Genomic DNA, 22,992 nt, shown 5'->3' with positions numbered 1-22,992 from the left:
CAACCTCCCACGTACAGTAATACGATCGTAGAATCCCGGCAGTGCAGAAGGAGGCCATTCAGCCCATCGCGTGTGCGCCAATCCTTCAAAAGAGCACAGTACCTAGGCCCAATCCCGCTCTAGTCCTGTATCCCCACTGTGATGATATGCCGGTGCACAGTTCTGTATATGGTTATCTATTAATGTATATGGTTATCGAGTCGACCTCCAACCTGCAGGTAGCGATAGAGATCTACCATGTGACTTGAGGGATCCGGCAGTTGGTAGTAAGTCGTACTCGAGGTTGGTCACACTAGAAGTAGCTCCAGGAGAATGAATTTACTCGTTACCGTTTGCGTCATAGTTTGTTAATCTTTCCATGTGTTCATTCTGTTAATAAAGTATCTTACTGGTCAAAGAATTAGATGTTCCATGTGCATCTGTACTATGGCCGCAACACCAAACATAATACCCACCAGACCGTTGGACACGAAGGGGCAATTTAGCATGGCCAATCCATCTGACCTGCACATCTTTGGGCTGAGGGAGGAAACCCACGCAGACACGGGGAGAAAGTGCAAACTCCAAGCAGACAGTCACCCGAGGTCAGTATCGAACCTGGGTCCCTGGCGCTGTGAGGAAGCAGTGCTAAGCACTGTTCCGTCGTGCCGCCCCGTGATGTAATGGCAAGATAGCGACGTTGGTCGGAACAGTGGTTGAAAGAACACTCAGGCAGGACCGCACTGGGAACCTCGGCCTAGATCTTGTGCTCAAGCCTGTGGAGCACGGCTTCAACCCAGAGCCTTCAATCTGAGACACGACAGGGTGAGCCACTGAGCCAGGCCAGGGTAGACACCTTGATTTATACATTAAGGAAATGGCAATTGTGTGCCCATGCGCGAACGATTACTAAAAGGACAAAGAAGGTTTCCCTGCTGAAAGATTCCTACTTAACTCAGCAAGGCACTGGGAGTCTGTCCAAAGCTTATGTCAGTCCATTTCGCACAACGTACTTACCTCCGTTTCGTGACGTGTAATTTCCTGGTTGACATCCCTGTCCTCGATTGTCAGCTCCCTGCAGGCAAGACAAAAAAAGTTCTCCGATAAATCTGGGTTCAAGTCAAGTCTACAGCAACGCGGGTTTATTTGTCATTTTCGATTTCGGAAGACGCCGCACGAGAGTGGGAAGCGTTAGGCACTTGGCCGTCCTGGCTTGCTCAATGAAAAGCAGCACGAATCTGACTTGACGTAGCTGCTTCCGAATCGGCTCAAGATGGCTGCTCGGAAGCCTATTAGGGCGTAAAACTGGAGGAGCTATTGAGGCATGTGACCAAAATCGTGGCCAAACGATCGATTTCACAGAGGTCCTCAAAGGAGGGGAGTTGAAAAGATGGGTATGTTTGGGAGGGGAATTCCGGATCCTCGGACCCAGGCAGTGGGAGGCATGGCTGCCAATGGCCAAGACAAGAAAAATAATCTGGAAAATTCTTCACTGAACCTGCCTGAAACCAGTCAGGAGGTCACAGGAGCCACACGCTGCCCATCTCAACCACATTACGGAATTTATTAAATTTACAAATCCAGAGGCTAGAGAGGCAGCCTCCTGCCGATATTGATGTGGACATAACATTTATAAATATATGAGAGGTCTCGGGCTGGGAGAAAGACAAAAACATTTTTCCCCACATACATATATATGTATCTAAACCGGGGATTTATATGAACGAAATGAAAAGAAAATCGCTTATTGTCACGCGTAGGCTTCAATGAAGTTACTGTGAAAAGCCCCTAGTCGCCACATTCCGGCGCCTGTTCGGGGAGGCTGGTACGGGAATTGAACCGTGCTGCTGGCCTGCCTTGGTCTGCTTTCAAAGCCAGCGATTTAGCCCAGTGTGCTAAACCAGCCCCTCCATTGGCTCAGGTTACAATTATGGGTAGTGTCTGCCTGCCAACCTGTCCTCCACCAATAACATCTCATCAGCAACCGAAAATTGGTAAATCTTGCACTGGTCTATTTATAACACGGACGGGTTCAAGTACAGATTTTACTTCACGTTTGCTTTGGGCGATGGGCAGAGAGAGACTCAGAACAAAACTTAGATTTTTATCTGTGATTAGAAGTGAATCATGGAGTAGTGAATGCTGCGGCGCGATGCTCATGTACCTTGTAAGGGGGCGTGTCTTAAGCTGCAGTCCATCGCCTACCCAGCGTGAGACAGGATGTGATGCGCCATCAGGTGACCCTGTGGACAGAATGCCGCGGCAACCCTACAGGTCAGACGTGTCGCCATCGCCTCCCAGTCACCACTAATCTCTATAAAGCCCAAGCTTCAAATCAAGAGCCCACACCTACCGGTTCACCAAGCCTCGCCGCACGTTTGCCACAAACAGATTCCCAAAGAAAATATTTTTACCCAAGGTTGACTGATCACTTTATCAGAGAATTGGTCTGCAGAGGAACTGTAGATATCGGGCGAGGGGTGAACATTGGACTCTGGGCCAAGTGGCTCACATGGACCAAATGGGTTTTATTTTCCCTCTCGGGCTGCTCCTCTCTTGGAAGTGCGTGACTATTGCCTCCAAGCACATCTCCAAACATCACTCTGGCCCAGTGAGCAACAATGCTCAGCCAACATTATAGGCGGCGCTGATTATAAAAGGTTCCGTCAGGGCGGCATGCGGCCCAGTGGTTAGCACTGGGACTGCGGCGCTGAGGACCCGGGTTCCAATCCCGGCCCTGGGTCACTGTCCGTGTGGAGTTTGCACGTTCTCCCCGCGTCTGCGTGGGTTTCGCCCCCCACAGCCCAAAAAGATGGGCAGGTTAGGTGGATTGGCCACGCTAAATTGCCCCTTAATTGGGAAAAAAAAAATAATTGGGTGCTCCAAATGTATAAAAAAAAATGTTTTGTCAAGTGCTTACAAATGAAGGCCGAGCGGGAGCTCAACCTCTTTCTCTCGGTGGTCCACGCGGTTGCTTATTATGGACCCTTGGCTGGGCGAACGGAGAGGAGGAAGACCCGAAAGCAATGGTTCCATTCGTGTACATCTTACTACCAGGTCGAGGTGGTGTGATTTAGGATTTATCTCAACGGTGAGACTCCGGTGCTAAGGAAACTCGACCCGGGGAAAAAAATAAATCAGAATATAAGAGGACTGGGAGCATGAAGGATCTAGCACGTGGCTCCCAGGGCGCTGGCTTAGACATAACTCTCAACTATGGCTCAATTGTTCGGATGGGTGTCTCTGAATCGGAATGTTATGGGGGCGATTTTGCGCCCGTGTTCGCTGTCAGCGAGGAGGGCGAAGCGGGCGCAAAACACTGCGAGGAGTCGGGAAACGGGATTAACGCCGGCAGGATCTCGATGCCTGGTTCTTCCCGCCCCTCACCATTGACATCACAGGATTCCCATCCAAAAAGGGAACCTCATTTTAACATATTGTGCTCAATTTAAATATAATGAAGGGTTTCTGAGCCATATGTTCCCCCCCCCCCCGATGAAATATTCACGGCTCTTCTGTGCCAAGTGGGCGAGGTTCACACCAGCTATTTAAGAGCGTGAAGCACTCAAGGGGATCCCGCCGGGGGTCGCCAAGGTTAAGACTAGCCCCCTGGGGGGGGGAGAGAGAAACATGCCTGGGCTTCAGCGCCTGGCACTGCTCCCTGGCACAAGCGCCAACCTAGCAGTGCCAACCTGTGTCAGCATGTGCCAGGGGCAATGCCAGGGCAGATCCTTTGGGGAGCCCAATTGGGAATGGGGGGGGGGGGGGGGGGGGGGTGTTGTCCCGTCGTGCTGGGGGTTGACTGAGCTGAGGCCTTAGAAGGTGGGGGGGGGGAGGAGAGGGGAGAGTGGGCAGTGAGGGGGACAACTTGGCCTTGGGGGGGGGGGGGGGAAGAGTTCCTGAAAACGTTTTTTTTTCCTTTTAAAAAAAATTTAGAGTACCAAATTATTTTTTTCCCAATTAAGCGGCAATTTAGCGTGGCCAATCCACCTACCCCCACACATCTTTTTGGGTTGTTGTGGGGGGTGGGACCCACGCACACATGGGGAAAGCCTCTGATAATTATGCTGTGGTGGTTGAGGTGGGGGAAGGTGAGAGCCACTGATAGCTTTGTTGTTGGGGGGGGGTGCAGGGGAGGTGTTTGACCGCCAGTTCTGACCAGGGCGCCCTTTAAAGATGGCGCCTGGATCTCTGCGGAGCCGGCCTTGTTCTATCAGGCCCCACCCACCAGACTGACAACATAAACCATGCCCCCCCCCCTCTAGATCTGGTCCTAAAACCCGACGATGCATCTGGAGAGATAGACTGTGACACCCTGACCAAGCATGGGAGAATTCCACTCAGTGAGCTTCAGTCAAGCTGCATTGATCAGAACATCTCCCAGGGTGACACTTGATGGCTGTGCAATTGGTGTTGGACATGACCTCTTCCAGATGGAGAAGCTATCTGGCCTTTTCAGGTGGATTGATTTTCTTTATTCTTTCACGGAATGTGGGTGCTACCTGCAAGGTCATCACTGGTTTAGCTCACTCAGCTAAATCGCTGGCTTTTAAAGCAGACCAAGGCAGGCCAGCAGCACGGTTCGATTCCCGTACCAGCCTCCCCGGACAGGCGCCGGAATGTGGCAACTAGGGGCTTTTCACAGTAACTTCATTGAAGCCTACTCGTGACAATAAAGCGATTTTCATTTTTCATTTCATTTGTTGTCCACCCCTAATTGCCCCGGGCATGAGTAGTTTGCCACGCCGTTTCTGAGGGCAGTTAAGAGTCAACCACTTTGCTGTGGGTCGGGAGTCGCATCTAGACCAGACCGGGTAAGGACAGCAGATTTCCCTCCCTTACGGACATCAGTGAACCGGACGGGTGAAAAAGATCCTGTGGGGCTAATTTGAAAAAGAGACGGAGAGCTCGGCATGGGGCCCAGGTGAATAAATATCGCCCAGCAGCATCACCACAATATCAGCTAGTCTGGCCATTGTCACGATGCTGTTTGTGGGATCTGTCTGTGCGCGCAGATTGGCTGCTGCGTTTTCTTCAGCACTTCACAAGTACTTCCCTCTGAGCTGGCCTGAGGTGTCAAGAGGCGCTATATGAATGCAAGTCCTTCCTGCCCCCCCCCCCCCCCCCCCCCCCCCCCCCCCCGGCAAACAAGTCACTGGTCAGCCCACATCACCGGATCTCACACGGGCTGGAAACTGGCGGAAGGGAAACTTCACCTTTTCTCAGAGGGAGCAGCGGCCTGTTGGGTGGGAAGAGGACGGGGAGCTCTGACCGACTGCGGCCGCTCCGGCTCCGGCCTCTCCTTCGGGTGGGGACTGCGGAAAAGGTAGTCGTACTCCGGAAGAATCTGCGCCAGTGCATCGTAGGGCGGGAGGCTGACTCTGTCCTGCCGGAGCTGCAAAATAAACAGAGGGACAGAGTCAGACAAAGACAGGACTGAATTCACAACAACAACAACGTATATTTATAGAGCACGATGGCTGTGCAATTGGTGTTGGACATGACCTCTTCCAGATGGAGAAGCTATCTGGCCTTTTCAGGTGGATTGATTTTCTTTATTCTTTCACGGGATGTGGGTGCTACCTGCAAGGTCATCACTGGTTTAGCTCACTCGGCTAAATCGCTGGCTTTTAAAGCAGACCAAGGCAGGCCAGCAGCACGGTTCGATTCCCGTACCTAGTCTTTCGTGCCGGTGGAGGTGTTCCGCCATTGGCCAGCGCCGGTATTTCCTGATCCTGCTGTTGCCAACGGGTTTACCAATGTCTGTGCCACCTCCACAGCTGGTGAACACGCGGAGGGAGTTCACCGCCGGCGCGAACGGCCGGATAAAATGTTCTGGGTACAGGATCGTGGACCAGGGCTGTTATACCCGCAATCGTGGAGCAATTAAATCACCGATTCTCGCTGAGATGTCTTGGAGGGGTCGTCGGGCTGCAGGAGGTCACAGATATAAGGAGGGACGGGGTCATGGAGAGGTTTGAAAGGAGGATTAGAATTTTAAGATCAAGATGTTGCTTGATCAGGAGCCATTGTAGATAAACGAGCATTAGGCTAATCGGGGACATGTGGCTTGGTGCGAGTTAACCCATCAGCAACAGATGATCGTCACAGAGGAGGAAATAGTATTGCCCAAATGTAGCTTTTTTCTGTCTGTTACACGTGGCATTTCGACCCTTTCTCACCCACTAACTAGTTATCTCACAGGGGAATCAGCCTTGTTCCCTGGACCAAAGACGATACAATCCATCATGGGAATACAGGTTCATGAATGGAAAGCAGGAAGGTGTATGATTCCCCCATCACCATGCAGCTACAATACAATGGCACCATCGCCTGCAGGAAGAAACATTTGGATTAACTCCCAGATGATACTTGAAAGTTTATTTTCTTATTTGAAATTCACATCCCAAAATGTATCCTTGCATCTTTTTAAATTCATTTACAGGATGTGGGTTTCACTGGTTAAACCAGCATTTATTGCCCATCCCTAATTGCCCCTGAGAGGGTGATGGTGAGTTGCCTTCTTGAACCGCTGCAGTCCCGGAGGTGTAGGTACACCCACTGTGCTGTTAGGGAGGGAGTTCCAGGATTCTGTTCCAGCGACAGTGAAGGAACAGTGATATATTTCCAAGGTGGTTAGTGGGGAAGATGGGGAACTTCCTGATGCAGGGGTTCCCAGGTATCTGCTGCTCTTGTCTTTCTAGATGGTGGTGGTCTTGGGTTTGGATGGTACTGCCTGAGGAACCTTGGTGAGTTCCTGCAGTGCGTCTTGTAGATGGTGCACACGGCTGACACTGTGCGTCGGTGGTGGAGGGTTTGAATGTTTGTGGAAGGGGGAGCAATCAAGCGGGGCTGCTTTGTCCTGGATGGTGTTGAGCTTCTTGAGTGTTGTTGGAGCTGCACTCATCCAGGCAAGTGGAGGGTATTCCATTACACTCCCGACTTGTGCCTTGGAGATGGTGGACATGTTTTGGGGGGGGGGGGGTCAGGAAGTGAGTTACACGCCATAGAATTCCAAGCCTTTGACCTGCTCTGATAGCCACAGTATTAATGTGCCTAGTCCAGTTCAGTTTCTGATCAAGCGGTTGATTGTGGGGGTTTCAGAGATGGTAATACCATTGAATGTCAATGTCCTCTCTTGTAGGAGATAGTCACTGCCTGGCCCATGTGTGGTGCAAATGTAACTTGTCACTTGTCAGCCCAAGCCTGTGGTTCTCCCTCTTGTTGGGTTCGTCACCACCTGTCGCGGACAGTCGAGCAATTATGCCCTTTAGGACCCGGCCAGTTTGATCTGTGTTGGTACAATCGAGCCAATCTTGGTGATCAGTGGTTAGCACAGTTGTTTCACGGCACCAGGGTCCCAGGTTCAATTCCCTGTTCGAATCCTATGGCGAGTAACTCACCTCACTGGGGAGTAGACACCACTCCCCCCCCCCCCCCCCTCCCCAAAGCCTGTCCACCATCTACAAGGCACAAGTCAGGTGTGTAATGGAATCCTCTCCACTTGCCTGGATGAGTGCAGCTCCAACAACACTCAAGAAGCTCGACACCATCCAGGACAAAGTAGCCCACTTGATTGCTCTTCATTCCGCAAACATTCAAACCCTCCACCACAGTGGCTTGAGTCACTGTCTGTGCGGAGTCTGCACGTTCTCCCCGTGTCCGCGTGGGTTTCCTCCGGGTGCTCGGGTTTCCTCCCACAAGTCCCGAAAGGCGTGCTTGTTAGGTGAATTGGACATTCTGAATTCTCCCTCAGTGTCCCCGAACAGGCGCCGGAATGTGGCGACTAGGGGCTTTTCACAGTAACTTCATTGCAGTGTTAATGCAAGTTTACTTGTGGCAATAAAGATTAGTTTAATGTTATTATTATTGAATTAAATGTTAAGTCCAGAAGGTTGTAAATGTAAAGTGCCGAATCGGAAGATGAGGTGCTGTTCCTTCAGTTTGCTTTGGGCTTCACTAAATAAATTGCATTCCGCATCCTAACCCTAAACATTTGAACTGTATTGGGATAATCCAACAATGTGATTTAATTCAAAATGCTGCACCTCCAAATGGGCTGAACTCCCTCCAGCTCTACTTTGGAGTATCCACCTCAACTTTGTGCTCATTTCACTGGAGTGGAACTTGAACCCACAGTGGGAAGAGTGCCACTAATGGAACAATTGTTGACACAGAGCTGAAAGAGGCCATTCAGCCCCTGGTTGAGTACTTGCGGAGGCGGGATGAGGCCCATAATTGGATATTAAATGTCTACTCAAGGGCCTGGATTGACGTCGGTGTGGTGATATGTCTATGGGCTATATCACAGTTGGATGGTGTGCGACCTCCAACCAGCAGATGGTGGTACAGTCACACCATGCGGTCTCTACACCAAGATCATGTGACCTGTGACTCCGCTATAAGGGGAGACACATCTGACCAGCTTCAGAAGACGATTGAGAGGGTGATGGGACATACATGTGAATGGTCAGTGATTGAGAGGGTGATGAGACATACATGTGAATGGTCAGTGCTTTGGTGCAGATTCCAGAGGAGTAGTTAGCAGACTCCACGATAATGTGCTCTGTATCAGATTGCTATCTCACCACACGAGACTCAATAAAAGATTCTAATTTGGACAAGTTGCAGAGTGTGGTGGATTCCTTCGTAAGGTATAAAGGACCAAACGCAACAGTCGGGGCAAAAAGGTCTTTCACAAATTTCCAGCCCCAGATTTAACCAGGGCAGCGGTGGGAATGGGACAGGGTCTCCACTCTGCACCCTCCCGCCTGACTAAATGCCCCCCCCCCCACCTCCAAACTCACCTCTGAGGAGGATATTTAACCCCACCTCAACATCCTGATTCTACTCTTTAATATGCCCACACATTCCAGATCATAACACCTTGTTGAGTAAATTCTGGTTCTTTTGCCAATCATACATCTTATGATGTGTAAATTTGAAAACAAAGATTTTCTTTCATGAATATAATCTCTAACTTGCAGCGTCTTGATACTTTCGCGACTGACATCCCTCGGTGACGTCTTTTCTCTATGGATTGTTCACAAGCAAAAGATAAAGGCCACCGTGGGTTTGATCTACTGTTACATCTTAGGCACTGTTTCGATGTAATAAAACAACAAAGTTATATTATGCTAATCTCATAACCAGAAACAGCGATATGATGAATGTCACAGGAAGGATGTTTTAGGATAAACTGCACATGCACAGAATCTTCTGTCTGTTTTTCAATATTCTTTTTTATATTTAATCGGCGGCTGTTTTTATCATTAATATTTACGCCATGAAATCATCAAGTATTAAAGCACAGAGGGCCATTCGGTTCATTGAGCCCTTGCTTGCTCTTTGAAAGATTCATCCAAGGCGAAAGAGGCCGGTGTCCTGGCCTTTGCGTCCCTAGTAGCCCGGCGGAGGATTCTTCTTCAGTGGAAGGATGCGAGGCCCCCAAGCGTGGAGGCCTGGGTCAATGATATGGCGGGGTCATCAAATTGGAGAAGGTGAAATTTGCCCTGAGGGGATCAGTACAAGGGTTCTTTAGGCGGTGGCAGCCTTTCCTGGACTTCCTGGCGGAACGGTAGGGAAATAGGCCGGCAGCAGCAGCAACCCCGGGGGGGGGGGGGGGGGGGGGGGGTTTGGCTCGGTGGGAGGGAGAACTGTGTACATGGGTTTGTTGGATGTGGCGGGTGTTATCGCTTTCCTTTTTGTTGTTTCCTTTTTTTTTGTTTTTGTTTTTGTAGTTGCTTTTGTAGTTGGGTGGGTGTTGTTCTTGGGTTTTTACCATGGTTGCTCTGTTAATATTGTTTTGTTGTTTACATTTTGTGAAAATCTTAATAAAAATTATTTTAAAAAAAAAGATTCATCCAATTAGTTGTCCTGCTCCTCTGCATTTTGGATTTGGATTGGTTTATTGTCACGTGTACCGAGGTACAGTGAAAAGTATTTTTCTGCAAGCAGCTCAACAGATTATTCAGTACATGGGAAGAAAAGGGAATTAAACAAAATTCAAGAAAATACATGAGAATACATAATAGGGCAACACAAGATATACAATGTAACTGCATAAGCATTGGCCTGTGGCTAAGGAATATTTCGCCCGACAAGTGTAAATCCAATGCCCTTTCCGGTGTTCCAACTGAACATGGTACCAGAGAAGATGAGGGAATGTCAGATGATCGTGCATACATGGTGTCATCTTAATCTTGATCGTATTTATCCCTCAATCAACAACATCATAACCAATGATCACCTGGTCGTGGGAACGAGGGCAGTTAGGGATGGGCAATGAATGCCGTGAGCGAATTCTCCATTCCTGACACTGAGGGCAGGATCCAACAGCACACCGCGCCAGAAAAGCAACGCGGCCGTTGAAAGCCGGGAGACCTCGCTCCTGGGACCTACCCGGCTCGCAAAGCCTCGCAGGATTCAACGCGGTCACGCGAGACGTTGCCATGTGAATCCCACCACAGTGGGCGGGATGATGTTTTGGCAAATCTGCGTTATCAGAACGAAACCTCACTCTAAATGTGCAGATTCCCGAGGCACCTGAGGTGTTGGGATTCATTATCCTTCACCTCGGAGACCTGGGGCGAGCGCCGTTTAACACTGATCCCCATAAATTATTCAACGCAAGTCACCTTGAATAGTCAGCTGTTTATCAGCACTGTGAGTGCCGGGAAACTCGCCGCACGCTCGAGGACTTTGTCCCTTTTTGGGAAGATCGCGTCCTAAGCGTTGACGCCAGCGCAGGATTCATGGGGTTCCTCAACAGCAAAACTGGCGCTACGCCTGGACCGATTCAGAGACTGTGGAGGAGCTGGCACTGGCACCACGTGGAACTCAATCAATTTCAATGAAAAATGCTGCGGGATTCGCCGGGTCTGTGATTGACACTCAGCAGGCTCAGGAGCCACTCAGGCACATTACACTCCCCACACACACTCATCCACCCACACACACACACTCATCCACCAACACACACACACACACACTCATCCACCCACACACACACACACTCATCCACCCACACACACACACACTCATCCACACACACACACACACACACACACTCATCCTCCCACACACACACACACTCATCCACCCACACACACACACACTCATCCACCAACACACACACACACACACACTCATCCACCCACACACACACACACTCATCCACCAACACACACACACACACACACTCATCCACCCACACACACACACACTCATCCACCCACACACTCATCCACCAACACACACACACACACACACTCATCCACCCACACACACACACACATCCACCAACACACACACACACACACACTCATCCACCCACACACACACACACTCATCCACCCACACACACACACACTCATCCACACACACACACACACACACACTCATCCTCCCACACACACACACACTCATCCACCCACACACACACACTCATCCACCCACCCACACACACACTCATCCTCCCACACACACTCACTCATCCTCCCACACACACTCACTCATCCTCCCACACACACACACTCATCCACCAACACACACACACTCATCCACCCACCCACACACACACACACACACACTCATCCACCCACACACACACACACTCATCCACCCACACACACACACACTCATCCACCCACACACACACACTCATCCACCCACCCACACACACACTCATCCACCCACACACACACACACACACACTCATCCACCCACACACACACACACTCATCCACCCACACACACACACACACACTCATCCACCCCCACACACACACACACACTCATCCTCCCACACACACACACACTCATCCACCCACACACACACACTCATCCACCCCCACACACACACACACACTCATCCTCCCACACACACACACTCATCCTCCCACACACACACACACTCATCCACCCACACACACACACACACACACACACTCATCCACCCACACACACACACACACACACTCATCCTCCCACACACACACACACACACACACTCATCCTCCCACACACACACACACACACACACTCATCCACCCACACACACACACTCATCCTCCCACACACACACACACACACACACACTCATCCACCCACACACACACACACACACACTCATCCACCCACACACACACACACACACACACTCATCCACCCACACACACACACACACACACTCATCCACCCACACACACACACACACACTCATCCACCCACACACACACACACACACTCATCCTCCCACACACACACACTCATCCTCCCACACACACACACACTCATCCACCCACCCACACACACACTCATCCACCCACCCACACACACACACACACACACTCATCCACCCACACACACACACACTCATCCACCCACACACACACACACACTCATCCACCCACACACACACACACACTCATCCTCCCACACACACACACTCATCCTCCCACACACACACACACTCATCCACCCACCCACACACACACACACACTCATCCTCCCACACACACACTCATCCACCCACACACACACACACACACACTCATCCACCCACACACACACACACACACACACACTCATCCACCCACACACACACACACACACTCATCCTCCCACACACACACACACTCATCCACCCACACACACACACACACACTCATCCACCCACACACACACACACACACTCATCCTCCCACACACACACACTCATCCACCCACACACACACACACACACACACTCATCCACCCACACACACACACACACTCATCCTCCCACACACACACACTCATCCTCCCACACACACACACGCTCATCCACCCACACACACACACACACTCATCCACCCACACACACACACACACACACTCATCCACCCACACACACACACACACACTCATCCTCCCACACACACACACTCATCCTCCCACACACACACACACTCATCCACCCACACACACACACACACACACACACACTCATCCACCCACACACACACACACACACACACACTCATCCACCCACACACACACACACACTCATCCACCCACACACACACACACACATCCACCCACACACACACACACACACTCATCCACACACACACACACACACACTCATCCACCCACACACACACACACACTCATCCACCCACACACACACACACACACTCACCCACCCACACACACACACACACTCATCCACCCACACACACACACACACACTCATCCACCCACACACACACACTCATCCACCCCCACACACACACACACACTCATCCACCCACACACACACACTCATCCACCCACACACACACACACTCATCCACCCACACACACACACTCATCCACCCACACACACACACACTCATCCACACACACACACACACACACTCATCCACACACACACACACTCATCCACACACACACACACTCATCCTCCCACACACACACACACACACACACACAAGGGGCTGGTTGAGCACAGTGGGCTAAACAGCTGGTTAGTAATGCAGAACAAGGCCAAGCAGCGGGGGTTCGATTCCCGTACCAGCCTCCCCGGACAGGCGCCGGAATGTGGCGACTAGAGGCTTTTCACAGTAACTTCATTGAAGCCTACTCGTGGCAATAAGCGATTATTATTATCCCAGCCAACAAGATGGCACTGGTTGTGTTGGAGCGCACCCATCCCACTGATGGGTCGGCTGGGGTCAGAGGGGACTTAGAGGGGCGGGCGGGGGGGGGGGGGGGGTCACCCACACGACCCACGGCCCAAAGTTCACAGTGGGCAGTCAGCGGCGTGCGCAGCTGCGTGGCCGCCTTGCGGGCTGCGGCAATGGTGTTCCGTGCCCGTCCGCCCCGGCCCCACCGCCCACCCGTAGCCAACCCCCAACCACACGGTGTGTCTCCTGGCGACAGAGGGTGCGGGACACGCAAAAACCCCGAGGCATCGGCTGGACTGGAAGATACCACCGTCTGCAGGGGAGGGTGGGGTCCGGAAAGTCTCGCCAACCCCCCCTCGCTTCTCTCTCCACAGATGCTGCCAGACCTGCTGAGTTTTCCCAGCATTTTATTTCAGAATTTCAGCGACAGTTTGCCTCCATTGCTACTTTTAATGACTCCTGGATAACGTCTCTAGACTCCAGTGCTCCTCTACCTCATTTAGACTCCTATTCTTCCAAGGAGCACATGATCTCCTTATTCTTCCTGCTAAAAGGCGCCACTTTATTTTTATCTAAACTGAATTCAATTTGTCAATTGACGCACCATTCTGCAGCTTCTGAAACGTTGGTTCAAGATAATTGCAACAATTAGGCAACCAGGCTCGAAGGCTGTATGAAAGTGGATCGCCGTCTTCCTTCGTGGGAATACTGTGCACCCATCAGGCTTAATCTATTTCCCAAATACTCACGGTTACTGTCAGAGGCCTGTAGTACGCGCGCATTCTGAGCGTATGCCAGCCTCCTCCAAACAAGGCAGAGCGGCAGCACAGTGGTTAGCACGGTGGCTTCACAGCGCCAGGGTCCCAGGTTCGATTCACGGCTCGGGTCACTGTCTGTGTGGCGTCTGCACGTTCTCCCCCGCGTCTGCGTGGGTTTCCTCCGGGTGCCCCGATTTCCTCCCACAATCCAAAGATGTGCAGGTTAGGGGGATTGGCCGAGCTAAATTCCCCGTTTAGTGTCCAAAAAAGGTCAGGTGGGGTTAATGGGATAGGGTGGCGATTTGAGGTGCTCTTTCCAAGGGTCGGTGCAGACTCAATGGGCCGAATGGCCTCCTTCTGCACTGTAAATTCTATATCTAAAACATCAGCGTAAACCCGGGGTTCAACTGTCCCCTTCTCGCCTGCTGCAAATAGACAAGGAACCCTGTGGCAAACTTGCTCAAAATAGACAAGGAACCCTGTGGCAAACTTGCTCAAAATAGACAAGGAACCCTGTGGCAAACTTGCTCAAAATAGACAAGGAACCCTGTGGCAAACTTGCTCAAAATAGACAAGGAACCCTGTGGCAAACTTGCTCAAAATAGACAAGGAACCCTGTGGCAAACTTGCTCAAAATAGACAAGGAACCCTGTGGCAAACTTGCTCAAAATAGACAAGGAACCCTGTGGCAAACTTGCTCAAAATAGACAAGGAACCCTGTGGCAAACTTGCTCAAAATAGACAAGGAACCCTGTGGCAAACTTGCTCAAAATAGACAAGGTACCCTGTGGAAACTTGCTCAAAATAGACAAGGTACCCTGTGGCAAACTTGCTCAAAATAGACAAGGTACCCTGTGGAAACTTGCTCAAGTGCCCTTGTTACTTCCGCAGCCTCCCTTTATAAGGTTGTTAAGTCGTCCCTACCCAGTTACCACTGACAGCTGAGATCGGAAAACCACTCCTTCAAAGCAAAAGAAAACAAATCCTTGGCAGCTAATGCTGCTACGATCGTTTTGGGAGGTGCACTTGACCAGAAACGGCTGCCCACCACCCCCTCAGGCCAGGACAACCCCTCCCTGGCCAGCCACGCTGATTATTGCCCTTCCCCCTCTTGAGGAGCCACAATAAATTCTTTGTCGACTCGTTCTTTCTGTCGCTACAACACAACCTTTGCTTAGCTACGGCTGACATTGCACTGGCTGAGCACCGGGGGCGTGGGGTGGGGTGTGGAAGGGAGGTTAATTGAGAAGGCTACCATGGAAACAAAGTTGTTTGGCTGAGGTTGTTTGGGGGGGGGGGGGGGGGGGGGGGGGGGGGGGGGGTGGTAAACAGCATCTTATTCTGAAAGAATGGAGCATTTCTCAAACCACGAGGAAAAGGCTGGGTTTTGACTGCAGTTGAATTAATATTTTAATGAAGAACAATTAACAGTCTGATTAAGAAACAATTTGTACTTATTACTTTTTAAAAATAAATTTAGAGTACCCAATTATTATTTTTTTTCCAATTAAGGGACAATTTAGCATGGCCAATCCACCTAGCCTGCACATCTTTGGGTTGTGGGGGTGAAACCCACGCAGACACGGGGAGAATGTGCAAACTCCACACGGACAGTGACCCAGAGCCGGGATCGAACCTGGGACCTCAGCGTCGGGTGTAATTATTACTTATTGTTTCTGCAAGCTATGAAGAGTGCTTCTCAAAGCTGGACCTCGCCTTCTCTTGGGGGGTCCCCGGAGACCTTGCAGGGGGTCCACGACATAATGTAAAAGTGCGAGCCAGGAGTGGCACATTCCTGTTCCATGTACTCCACAGAGTGAGCTAGCTGACAAACTAGGAGGGGCAACACATCTTGTAGAAGTGCTAAAAGAAGCATGAAAGTCAATACACGGTTTCCCAAAAGCATTGTTAAAAAAAACTCATTTAAGGGCAGCACGGTGGCACAGTGGTTAGCACAACCGCCTCACGGCGCTGAGGTCCCAGGTTCGATCCCGGCTCTGGGTCACTGTCCGTGTGGAGTTTGCACGTTCTCCCCGTGACTGCGTGGGTTTCGCCCCCACAACCCAAAAATGTGCAGAGTAGGTGGATTGGCCACGCTAAATTGCCCCTTAATTGGAAAAAAATAATTGGCTAATCTAAATTTATAAAAAAAAACAAAAAAAATAAAACTCATTTGAACGCCAAACTTTCACATCGTAAGTATTTTCGGACCAGTTGCTTTTCCACAGAATATTGAGCTAAACAAGATTGAGCCAAAATTTGGCAGATGGAGTTTAATGTGGATAAGTGTGAGAACATAGAACATACAGTACAGAAGGAGGCCATTCGGCCCATCGAGTCTGCACCGACCCACTTAAGCCCTCACTTCCATCCTATCCCCATAACCCAATGACCCCTGAAATGAAATGAAAATCGCTTATTGTCACAAGTAGGCTTCAATGAAGTTACTGTGAAAAGCCCCTAGTCGCCACATTCCGGCACCTGTTCGGGGAGGCTGGTACGTCCTAACCTTTTGGTCACTAAGGGCAATTTATCATGGCCAATCCACCTAACCTGCACATCTTTGGACTGCGGGAGGAAACCGGAGCACCCGGAGGAAACCCACACAGACACGGGGAGGACGTGCAGACTCCGCACAGACAGTGACCCAGCGGGGAATCGAACCTGGGACCCTGGCGCTGTGAAGCCACAGTGCTATCCACTTGTGCTACCATGCTGAGGGTATCCATTTTTTTTTAATTTAGAGGACCCAGTTCATATTTTCTAATTAAGGGACAATTTAGTGTGGCCAATCCACCTGGCTTGCACATTGTTTCTTTGGGTTGTGGGGGCGAAACCCGCGCAAACACGGGGAGAATGTGCAAACTCCACACAGACAGTGACCACAGACAGTGACCCAGAGCCGGGATCGAACCCGGGACCTCGGCGCCTTGAGGCCACAGTGCTAACCCACTGCGCCACCGTGCTGCCCTGAGGTTATCCATTTTGGCCGAAAAAAATAGAAAGGCAAATTATTCTCTGAATGGAAAGCAGATTCAAAATGCACCTGGGCAGAGGGATCTGGGTGTCTTTGTTCATGAATCGCAGAAAGTTGGTATGCAGGTACAGCATGTAATTAGAAAGGCAAATAGAATGTGAGCATTTATTGCAAAAGGACTGGAGTATAAAAGTAGAGAGGTGTTGTTGCAATTGTATAGGGTGTTGGTGAGACCACATCTGGAGTATTGTGACCAGTTTTGGTCTCCTTATTTGAGGAAGGATGTGATGACATTGGAGGCAGCTCCAGAGGAGGCTCACCAGATTGATTCCGGGGATGAAAGGGTTGACGTATGAGGAAAGATTAAACAGTTTTGGCTTAGACCCGTTGGGAGTTTAGAAGGATGAGAGGGGATCTGATCGAGGAATATATGATACCAAAAGGGATTGATAAATAAATGTAGACCAAATGTTCCCCCCAGGGCAACCTAGAACGAGAGGTCATGGATATAGGCTGAAAGGCTTAGAACTGAAATGAGGAGGAACTACTTTTCGCAGAGGGTGGTGAATCTGTGGAACTCGCTGTTCCGTAGTGCGGTGGAATCCGAGTCATTAAATGGTTTCAAGAAGGAGATAAATATCTTTCTGATTAAAAAAACACAGGTTCAAGGGAAATGAGGAACAGATAGGAAGGTGGATTTGAGACCAGGAAGAGATCAGGCATGATCTGATCGAATGACGGAGCAGGTTCGAAGGGCTGAATTGCCTACTTCTGCACCTATTCCTATGTTGTCGAAGTTTTTCATCTTGCACTCATCAGCAGAAGAAGGGGAAGTAGATTTAGGACTGAGTTTAGGAGGAACTTCTTCACCCCAAAGGGTTGTGAATCTATGGAATTCCTTGCCCAGTGAAGCAGTTGAGGCTCCTTCATTAAATGTTTTTTCGATAAAGATAGATAGTTTTTTGAAGAATAAAGGGATTAAGTGTTATGGTGTTCGGGCCGGAAAGTGGAGCTGAGTCCACAAAAGATCAGCCATGATCTCATTGAATGGCGGAGCAGGCTCAAGGGGCCAGATGGCCTACTCCTGCTCCTAGTTCTTATGTTCTTATGTTTCTTATGTAATACCAAATTCCGAACAATCACAATTTCTACTACTGGAATGAAGTGTGGCTGGCAAATCAACTGATTGGCTACGGTCTTGCTGTGGAGTAAGCAACAGGGAGCTGTAGGCTCCCTGAGTTCCCGGATTAGGAAGCCTCCAGTTCAAAAAAGTGGGTGATGTCCATTTATCCGCAAGCATCCATTCTCTACAAACAAAAGGAACATGTCCAAGCCTTGCACCTTTTTTTTTCAATTACCCAGGAGCTCAGGGGAAGCCTACAGTTCCCCTTTGCTTTCTCCATGGCAACCCCTCAGCCAATCAGAGGTGACTTGCCAACCAAGCGGCATGCAGGGCATCAGGTTTGGAGTAAAAATAATCCAGGGAATTTCTCCCTGCCTCTCCCAGTTGCCCAGAATCAGTCCTGGAAACCGATCGGATTTACACCCTTAGGATGTCCGGTAGTGTTTAAAGGCCGAGAATTGCATTCCATGGTTTAGCCGCGGTTGTTGAGAAATAGGCAGCAGCCATTTTACAGGCAGCAAGGCCCCACGTTCAGAAATGTGATCAATTAATCAGTTTTGGGCGTGTTAGTTGAGTTCACCATCATCCTGCACCACGGAACTCTTTAATAATTCACCACCCTCTGGCTGAAGAAATTCCTCCTCATCTCTGTTTTAAAGGGTCGTCCCTTTAGCCTGAGGTTGTGCCCTCTGGTTCTAGTTTTGCCTGCTCGTGGAAACATCCTCTCCACGTCCACTCTATCCAGGCCTCGCAGTATCCTGTAAGTTTCAATAAGATCCCCCCCCGCTCATCCTTCTAAACTCCAACCAGTACAGACCCAGAGTCCTCAACTGAGGAAGTGAAGAAGAGTGATACAGACACGAAACGTTAACGATGGGTGATACCAATGTTATGTCAATGCGAGGCCCTTCTGGCCGTCATCTTATCAAAAAGGTGAAAATGTTTTCAGCTAATGTCCTTTATTAAAATAGTAAAATGCATGAACAGGGTTCCTGCTAAAAGTAGCCTTCTCTACCTCAACACATCGATATCTTTCAGGCTCACCTATGCTGGGATAACATAATAATAATAATAATCACCAATTGTCACAAGTAGGTTTCAATGAAGTTACTGTGAAAAGCCCCTAGTCGCCACATTCCGGCGCCTGTTGGGGGAGGCCGGTACGGGAATTGAACCCGCGCTGCTGGCCTTGTTCTGCATTACAAGCCAGCTGTTTAGCCCACTGTGCTAAACCGGCCCCTTTATGCGAAATGAAAACTTATTTTCTTCAGACTGCAGAGTTAAGAATTAGAACAGTACAGCACAGAACAGGCCCTTCGGCCCTCGATGTTGTGCCGAACAATGATCACCCTACTCAAACCCACGTATCCACCCTATACCCGTAACCCAACAACCCACATTAACCTTATTTTTTTTTAGGACACTACGGGCAATTTAGCCTGGCCAATCCACCTAACCCGCACATCTTTTGGACTGTGGGAGGAAACCGGAGCACCCGGAGGAAACCCACGCACACACGGGGAGGACGTGCAGACTGCACACAGACAGTGACCCAGCCGGGAATCGAACCTGGGACCCTGGAGCTGTGAAGCATTGAAGGTAACCACCATGCTACCGTGCTGCTTAAGTTAAGGACAATGTAAACTGCCCAGGATGGGCCGTAATGAGCGGAGTTTTTCAAAGTGGACGCTAAATGCCTTTCAATGGATCCTGTGTTTATCTGTACACAGGTCACTCCCGCTGGTATCTGATCAGTCACATAATCCCACTCAACACTGGCGGGAGGGCCCGGCGTATCTGATATCAGCCCGTTTCCACTCTCTAAGGTTGTGTTTATCGAATATGCCGATCTCCCAATGCACCACCGTTTCCATCCTGTATTACGAACGAAGGGGGGAGGGGGTGGATGTGCTAATAGGGGTCCCCATTCTGGCCTTATCTACATTCATCTCACACAGGCTGCAATCGATGCCTTGTTCTCTTCCCTCAGGTTAAGCGATATGAAAGAAAGCTGGCAGCGCACGGAGGTGTAATTAGCTCGGCTCTGGGACCTGTCCCCCCCACGGAGAGCTGGGGAGATGGTGAATCGGTGGGCTAATGGATGGATCGAGCAGGGCAGGCGACAAAGGCCCACAGGTCGCTTCCGATCTGCCTGGGAGGCAGACAGGCAGACCACAGCACAGAGCACATTCACATTACCTTTATTGATCAATCACTTCTTCAGCATTTAACATCATTAAATACCATTATTCCGCAAAACACAACACAAACTGCCAGAAACATGATCAGGTCTGGCGGCAACTGGGAAAGGCAAAATCTGTACAGAATCTCCCTGGTTCTGACAATGGGTCTCAACTCGTCATTCAGCCCTTTACTTTTGGATGTACTCGCAACAACTTCAGTTTATATTTCCCATTAGCGGGAGCTGTATAGAGTCGGTCTTTGGCTCAGTATTTCATACAATTTACAGTGCAGAAGGAGGCCATTCGGCCCATCAAGTGTACACTGGCCCTTGGAAAGAGCACCCCACCCAAACCCACGCCTCCACCCTATCCCCGTAACCCCACCTAACCCTTTTGGACACTAAGGGCAATTTAGCACGGCCAATCCACCTAACCTGCACATCTTTGGACTGTGGGAGGAAACCGGAGCACCCGGAGGAAACCCACGCAGACACGGGGAGAACGTGCAGACTCCACACAGACAGTGACCCAAGCCGGGAATCGAACCTGGGACCCTGGAGCTGTGAAGCAACTGCGCTAACCACTGTGCTACCGTGCTTCCCACATTTATCAGTCCTGTTGGGCAGTCAGGAGGTGGAGGGTCTACCCACCGACCAGCGGGAACAATCTCTCAGCATCCACCCTATCAAAACCCCTTCAAAATCTTGTAGGTTTCAAAGAGGTCGCCTCATATTCTTCTAAACTTCAGAGAATATATCCCAATTTACTCATCTTATCATTCAAGGACCAATTTAGTGACATTTTAGGGCAGCACGGTGGCCTAGTGGTTAGCACAACCGCCTCACGGCGCCGAGGTCCCAGGTTCGATCCCGGCTCTGGGTCACTGTCCGTGTGGAGTTTGCACATTCTCCCCGTGTCTGCGTGGGTTTCGCCCCCACAACCCAAAAATGTGCAGAGTAGGTAGGTTGGCCACGCTAAATTGCCCCTTAATTGGAAAAAATAATTGGGTAATCTAAATTAAAACAAAAAAAAATTAGTGACATTTTGCTGTTGCACCCACCACCAATGTGAGTATATTTCCTTTCATACATTAGGAGCAAAATTTGGCCACTCAGCCCATCAAGTTCTGCTCCACCATTCAATCATGGCTGATATGTTTCTCATCCCCCATTCTCCTGCCATCTACCCATAATCCCGGATCCCCGTATTAATCAAGAACCTATCTATCTCTGTCTTAAAGACACTCAGTGATTTGGCCTCCACAGCCTTCTGCGGCAAAGAGTTCCACAGATTCACCACCCTCTGGCTGAAGAAATTCCTCCTCTTCTCTGTTTCAAAGGATCGTCCCTTTAGTCTGAGATTATGTCCTCTGGTTCTAGTTTTTCCTACTAGTTGAAACATCTTCTCCACGTCCACTCTATCCAGGCCTCGCAGTATCCTGTATCAATCAGGTCCCCTCTCATCCTCCTAAACTCCAACAAGTAGAGAGCCAGAGTCCTGCACAGTATTCCAGTTGTGAGTCGGAATTCTCTGACCGTTAGGATTTTATTTTTCCACCATCAACGCCCCCCCCTCCCCACCTTCAGGTTTACCAGCGGCGCGGGCTTGACAAGCGACGGGAGTAGAGAGTCCCGTCCTCAGCGAATGGTGCACCACCGAGAAACACGGGGCTGGGGGGCTGGGGAATTCCCCCCCCCCCCCCCCCCCCCCCCCCCCCCCCCCCCCCGATCTCACCAAACTCCAGAGCAAAGGCTCAACAACCCAAGAAAACTCCATGGAGTTGACCTGACCTACAACTTTTAATAGGTTTTGATTATGGGGAGCACAAGGGCTCACTTTCCAGGTGTTATACAACAGAGACCTTAAGTATTTTTAAACAAAGCAATGTTTATTCTATGAATTCAGTTAACATTTTATAAACACACAGTAAACATTTTATCAACTACCGATGCAACTACCCCCTACAGATACGGTACTCTATATGTAACCCTTAATAACTTTCCTAACAACATCCATGAGCCAAACACCCTTTTTAACAAAACAGTTGGTATCAATTCTTTACACAAGACAATTATCACTTTTTAATTATCAGGTGATCTGGACATCTTTTAACATACAGAGAGAGAGACAAAATTAACCTTCCTTGTCCGAATTCCGAAAAAACAGAAAACCACAAACAGCTTCCAGCTCAAAACGTAAATAAAAGCTAGAGACACAACCCAGCTCCACCCACACAGTGACATCACTGCAGCTATTTGATAAACACCCATTTCTTAAAGGTACACTCCCATGACAACACCAG

General features: G+C 49.9%; 1 protein-coding gene across 1 annotated transcript in view; it reads right to left on the bottom strand.

Moving 5' to 3' along the window:
* The window catches only part of ccdc33 (coiled-coil domain containing 33), a 302,969-nt gene that overhangs the window by 51,860 nt on the left and 228,117 nt on the right, over window positions 1-22,992 (bottom strand). Inside the window, exons 13-14 of the mRNA XM_038784192.1 lie at window positions 5,196-5,374; window positions 997-1,054 (exon numbers count right to left, since the gene is read on the bottom strand). Of these exons, the coding sequence (XP_038640120.1) occupies window positions 997-1,054; window positions 5,196-5,374 (237 nt within the window). The remainder of the gene's footprint in view (window positions 1-996; window positions 1,055-5,195; window positions 5,375-22,992) is intronic.

Source organism: Scyliorhinus canicula, chromosome 24 (genome assembly GCF_902713615.1).
Source record: "Scyliorhinus canicula chromosome 24, sScyCan1.1, whole genome shotgun sequence".
Classification (NCBI taxonomy): Eukaryota; Metazoa; Chordata; class Chondrichthyes; order Carcharhiniformes; family Scyliorhinidae; genus Scyliorhinus; species Scyliorhinus canicula.
The sequence above is the reverse complement of the archived record's forward strand: the minus strand, read 5'-3'. Positions and strand labels throughout refer to the sequence as shown.